Source organism: Trachurus japonicus, chromosome 18 (genome assembly GCF_045865225.1).
Source record: "Trachurus japonicus isolate A0001 chromosome 18, Traja_1.0".
NCBI lineage: Eukaryota > Metazoa > Chordata > Actinopteri > Carangiformes > Carangidae > Trachurus > Trachurus japonicus.
In genome coordinates this window covers 7,441,475-7,447,944 of record NC_140924.1, presented here as the reverse complement: position 1 = coordinate 7,447,944, position 6,470 = coordinate 7,441,475, and the positions used below count along the sequence as shown (strand labels likewise).

The 6,470-nt window shown below is 42.7% G+C and overlaps 1 protein-coding gene across 1 annotated transcript in view; it reads right to left on the bottom strand.

Annotated features, from left to right (window-relative positions):
• Positions 1-5,830, bottom strand: part of trpc5a (transient receptor potential cation channel, subfamily C, member 5a) — an 87,124-nt gene extending 81,294 nt beyond the window's left edge. The window contains exons 1-3 of the mRNA XM_085806305.1: positions 5,780-5,830; positions 3,034-3,136; positions 723-973 (exon numbers count right to left, since the gene is read on the bottom strand). Of these exons, the coding sequence (XP_085662431.1) occupies positions 723-973; positions 3,034-3,136; positions 5,780-5,812 (387 nt within the window). The 5' untranslated portion in view covers positions 5,813-5,830. The remainder of the gene's footprint in view (positions 1-722; positions 974-3,033; positions 3,137-5,779) is intronic.
• Positions 5,831-6,470: the final 640 nt, after the last annotated feature.

The window sequence follows — 6,470 nt, the reverse complement described above, 5'->3', positions numbered from 1 at the left end:
CGGATGACTAAACATAAACATGTAGATGTATGAATGCGTCGGGCTGCAACAGATTAAAGGGATAGTTCAACATTTTTGGCAAATTGGCCCATTGCCATAATCCCTATAGTCTATATAGCAGTAGGTTCGTTACCTTTAATTGTCGGTGCAAGCTGTTTTTAGAATGGCGGAGCAGAGCCGCGAGCTGCTCAGAGCCACGCTACGGAGGCTCAGTATGGGATTTCTTGGTTTCCCTCATCAAACTCATCAAATACACAATCCAACAACTCCACAACGCTCTGGTGGACAAGCTGTGACCTGCACATTCACCACGCTATGAGATAATAACACAACGTTACCAGACAGAGTTGTTTTAGAGGGAAATACAGAGACTGCTTGATGTAAAACTGCCCCTGAAGGCAACGTGCATCAGCGGTTTTGCATGAATTTCCCTCTAAAACAACTCTGTCTGGTAACGTTGTGTTATTATCTCATAGCGTGGTGAATGTGCAGGTCACAACTTGTCCACCAGAGCGTTGTGGAGTTGTTGGATTGTGTATTTGATGAGTTTGATGAGGGAAACCAAGAAATCCCATGAGCCTATCCCGTTCTAAAAACAGCTTGCACCGACAATTAACGAACCTACTGCTATGACTATAGGGATTATGGCAATGGGCCAATTCGCCAAAATGTTGAACTATCCCTTTAACCTACATCCACGGCGTCCTCACACACACACACACCTGTTTCTCCCCGCTGGGCCTCCGGTGCGACAGCAGCAGCTCCACGGCGCCCACCACCTCCTTCCTGATGGCGTAGAGCAGCGCGTCGCCCGTGTGGATGCCGTGGTCCAGCAGCAGCTCCATGATCTCCAGGTTCTCGTTCTCGATGGCGATGAGCAGCGCGCTGCGGCCCAGCGGGTCCAGACAGTTCACGTCCATGTTGTAGTACACCTCCGCCTCCCGCAGCGCGTGTTTGACGCCCGCATAGTCGCCTGGAGGGGAGAGAGAGAGAGAGGGGGGCGGGGGTTTACAAAGTTTGATTTACACTGCAAAAACTCAAAATCTTACTAAGAATATTTGTTTTATTTCTAGTCAAAACAAATCTCATTATACTTAAAATAAGACTCATCACATTAAAAAGTAGCTTGTTTTTAGACACTTTTTACTTCTTTCAAGCATATTTTTTTTATTTAGTTTTTCTTTCTTATAACAAGCACAAAAAACTGCTTTCACTGGCAGATTTTTCTACTTATTTCAAGTGAAAATTTGTTTGAAACAAGTGAAAATTATCTAAAAACAAGTTCATTTTTAGGTGATGATTCTTATTTTAAGTGAAAAGAGATTAGTTTTGACTAGAAATGAGACATTTTGACAAGAAATACAAATATTCTTGGAAAGATTTTGAGTTTTTGCAGTGTATCTTCTTATCTTCCAACCAAGGTGTATACTGGTATGGCTACCAAAAGATTAAAGGTGCTATATGTACATTTTGGTGTAGCTACATGGCTAACATTAGCATTAACAATGGATAAAGAGGAACTATGGAAGTCCGATCGCTTTTCCGCCGTGTTGCTAACCCTCCTCTCCTCCATGTGCATTTGTTTCCAACAACGAAGCCGGTGAGAAATCAATCCATGGAGCGGTGGATAAGGTTATTTATCATCTACCATGTTACCATGTGTATATCTGTGTAGTCTTATCTGTCATAAACAAGAGATTACGATCCTGCATAGTTCCACTTTAACCCGAGCTAACACTGCATTTACAATCCGGTAGGTTGGGCAGCTTATGCTAACTACTGTAAAAGTAAAAAGAAAAGAGGTGATAGAAATAAAGCTGAATCAGTCCTGCAGCATCACTGTATTTCCAATGTAAGTGGTTATAACATGACCTCTGAACGGTGCTGGACGCTGCAGTGACTCGGTATTGGAAAATAGTGAAAAAGGACTGACTGGTTGGGAGCTAGCTAACCGGTATGCTAAATTTCTTCAGAAATAGAAGCAAAACAAAAGGCTGGTTTCCAGAGAAGGAATAAACGTAGTAAGACAGCTGCTAATGCAAACTTTTATTTCTGTAGCATTGACCAGAACGAGAAGAAGAAGTCAGTTGGATTAGGACTAGCTAGCATGTTTACTTCAAAAGAAATGAAACAACAGAAATTGTTGGAGTATTTGGTAATGCTGGAGCTGGTGGTGAATTTAAGAATGAAACTCAGGTGGTGATCTTTCGTCATAGCTTTGCCCAGAACTAAACAGGACGTGATTTGAATTTGGTTTTTTGGACTGGGGCTAGCTAGTTACAGGGCTCCAGTCTGGAGCCATTTTGCCCCTAAAGTTTGAGACAGTGCAAGTAAATTTCCCACACATGCAATTTGCTGTTTTTCTTGTTGTTCTTTTTTGGTGAAACATGGAAGGGTCGACTCAAAGAATCTGATATCTGTGTTTACAGGTGCGAGGATCATGAATAACAAGGAAATATGAATATTTACTTTGCAAGTCAATCCACGGTGTGAAACCCCCAAATATTCTGTTTGCGCTCCTGATATTTTAAGTTAGGGGGCCACTATCTGGAGCCCTGAGTTAGCATGTTTACTTCAAAGAAACAACAGAAATAAGATTAGTCTCCTACAAACAGTTGCTAATGCAAACACTTCATCCTGAAAACTTTGGTACATGAATTCAAACATTTGATCTCGAGCTGTCAAGTGGTGATCTTTTTATCTTCATAGCTTTGCCCAGAACTAAACAGGAAGGACGTGATTTGAATCTGGTTTTCGTGCCGAGTGAACACCTTGGTTTTCAAGGACGGTGACGGTGCAGACGTCTGCAGCAGCAGCAGCAGAGACGACACAGTGACCTGTCGTCTGGCTGACCAGCTGCTGCTGCTGCTGCTGCTGCTGCTGCTCGGCATCATTTAACAGGCCGGTGGATCAGGACACTGAAGGTGAGGAGGGAGCTATGGCTGGATGGATGGGTTGTGTGTGTGTGAGTGTGTGTGTGTGTGTGTGTGTGTGTGTGTGTGTGTGTGTGTGTGTGTGTGTGTGTGTTTGTACCTTTCTCCACAGCGGTGAGGTACGCCCGCTCCTCTGCAGACAGCTCCACCTCCGCCCGGACGATCTGGAGGGGGATGCGGTCGCGGTACGGCGAATAAGTCGCCTAAAAGACAAAAACACACACAACAACAGCAACAACATGAAGTGAGCTACGTTCACCAAGGTTATAATACGACCTACTTCTTCAGGGTAGACTGGAAAATAGAGTGACTCGGTATCGGAAAATGATAAGAAAGGCCGCCTGGATTGGGGCTAGCTAGTTAGCATGCTAATTTAATTGGAAGAAAAGAGGTAATATAAACAGAAGCAAACAAGATGGCTGCTCTTCACTGCCCGACAGTGAAGACATTAACTGAGTGAGTAAACAGCAGACGCAAACTTTGGCTATAGCAGTTAGCAAAAACCCTCTTTATCATGCTTTAGCTTTAGCTTTAGCAAGAGGAAAAGACGTAAAAGGTAAGGTGACCAGATTTCAGAAATGAAAATCGCAGACTTTTCAGCGCGGTGCTCAAAATTCAAATGTTAGCATTATTAAATGAATAACAGGGGCAATTACATGTTAATGTATTTTAGCCAAAGCAAATGAGTAGCCAATAAGAAGTTGCGGTAGTCCCAACACACATCCAAGCTCTCAGTCACTTCTAGCTACCCGTGCAACAGCATCAGCAAGACTAAACAACATCATCAAATGCTACTGTAGAAGAATAGCATTTAACATTAGACTTAAATGTTAAAAAAAAGTCAGTGCAACCTAGTAAAACACAGCGTTCAGAGACATCCAAAACATCTAGCAGGGCTCACCTCCAAATGCATGAACCTCATGATATGGCACACGGCCTCTAGAACCAGTATCCAGCATTTTAAACATATTTATAAGTCTGAAAAGCTCGAAAAGCATTATAGGTCCCCTTTAACTGGTTTAATCGTAATAACTGGAGTTTGCGTCCGCGCGCACCTTTTTTTCTCCCCTATTCAAATTGGGGGCATTTTCAGGGACAGCTTTAATCGGGGACAGGTCGGCCAAATCGGTGTCTGTACCCAAAAATCGGGGACGTCTGGTCACCCTATACGTTAAGGCAATAGAAGTAAAAAACAATTCTGGAGACAGCTGTCAATGCTAACGCTAGCTACGTAGCAACAACCCCTTGTTTTTCTTCAAACAAAGATACACGACAAAAGAGTCTATCGGTTTTACTCAGCAAAACCGATTTCAAAAGTTAGAAACTGGCTGTCATTAATGTTCATCCACAAATATTTGACACAAGATAATTGTTTCTCACTGGATAAAAACATCAAGACGCCTCATGGTGATAAAACCACAGCAGCCACAAACAGAGACAACAGAGCAAACAAGCTCCAACTATGAACTACAAATATTTGACTCTTGTCTGTTTGATTCGGGGCTTAACGAGGCCGATCAGACAAATAAATCAGACGTTTGTTTAGTCTCAGGAATGAAACTGTCCTCTGGTCGTCTGCTTCATAGGAGCAGGTGTCATTTTTCACACAGCGGCGGATGAGTCAAAGCCTTCAGATTGAGAGGCGACGCCATCCGTCACTGTGATTAGGCTACAGCTCAACAACACGCGGGCCGCTGCCGCTGCCACTGCCAAAAACCATGAATTTAGCGGTGAAGCGACCGTGAAGTTAAGAGTGAATAAGATCAGAGTGTCGAGTCGACGCTCACGGATGATTTCATTACACAACACGGTGGAAAACAACGGCGACTGACAGATGTGAGCGTGTGTCAGCTGAACATCTGTCTTCATGAGAACCAGCGTCACATCCAGACGTCTGGTTTCAGATCCTGTAGGAAATCCATGTCACACTGAGTCTGGGTTTTTATTAGATAGGCCTACATCATTTTAACCATTTAAAGGGATAGTTCAACATTTTGGCGAATTGGCCCATTGCCATAAACCCTATAGTCATAGCAGTAGGTTCGTTACCTTCATTGTCGGTGCAAGCTGTTTTTAGAACGGCGGAGCGGAGCCGTGAGCTGCTCAGAGCTACGCTACGGAGGCTAATGGGATTTCTTGGTTTCCCTCATCATCAAACTCATCAAATACACAATCCAACAACTCCAAAACGCTCTGGTGGACAAGTTGTGACCTGCACATTCACCACGCTATGAGATAATAACACAACGTTACCAGACAGAGTTGTTTTAGAGGGAAATGCAGAGACTGCTTGATGAAAAACTGTCCCTGAAGGCAACGTGCATCAGCTGTTTCACATGAATTACCCTCTAAAACAACTCTGTCTGGTAACGTTGTGTTATTATCTCATAGCGTGGTGAATGTGCAGGTCACAACTTGTCCACCAGAGCGTTTTGGAGTTGTTGGATTGTGTATTTGATGAGGGAAACCAAGAAATCCCATGAGCCTCCGTAGCGTAGCTCTGAGCAGCTCACGGCTCTGCTCCGCCGTTCTAAAAGTAGCTTGCGTCGACAATTAAAGGTAACGAACCTACTGCTATGCCTATAGGGATTATGGCGATGGGCCAATTTGCCAAAATGTTGAACTATCCCTTTAAAGCAAAAAAATAAAATCAGGAATCGATTTGGGATAAAAAAAAATCAAAATTTCAGTCGCGCTTCAGTCAATTTTGGCGCCCGAGGACGTTTCTACAAGTCGTCACATCTTCAAACCTCGTTTCAGAGCCTGCAGGGAACACATGTAGGTACATATAACATCCTCACAAGTGTGTGTGTGTGTGTGTGTGTGTGTGTGTGTGTTTGACTCACCTTCTTGTAGTACAACTGTGTCATGGGATTCATCTCGGCAGTCTGGAACAAAAAAAAAGGGAAAAAGAGAGTGAGAAGGAGGAAGAAGTCGACTGTAAAGTGTAAAAAGAGAGCGATATGGACAAAACTAATTAATTCCCATTATCTCTGTATCTCTGTCTATATATAAGTTATTATTATATGTTTGAAGTCTCAGCGCTAGACACTTTATCTTCTGATTCATCATCAGTCAGAAGCAGCAGTCGTTGAGTCTTTGTTCCCCGACCGGCGAAAGTCCTTCACCAAGTCACACACACACACGTGATACACACTCGGTATTGTCATGTCTCCAGACGTCTGACATGAATGAATATCTGTAAAATTCACCAATAAAACTTTCTTTTTTCATTTCTGCCCGAGAATATTTACATGTTTGGTAACGTTCGTACCAAATCTGACATTCAACAGTTGTGGAGATGGTGCGTTCAAGTCCAAAATAACAGTTTGTGATGTCACTGTGACTTTGACCTTTGGCCACAATATTGATGATGAAATATCTTACCAAGAATATTTGACTTATTTTTTAGTCAAAATGTCATTTCTAGTCAAAACAAATCTCATTATACTTAAAATAAGACTCATCACATTAAAAAGCAGCTTGTTTTTAGACACTTTTTCCTTCTTTCAAGCAGATTTTCACTTAAAATAGTCT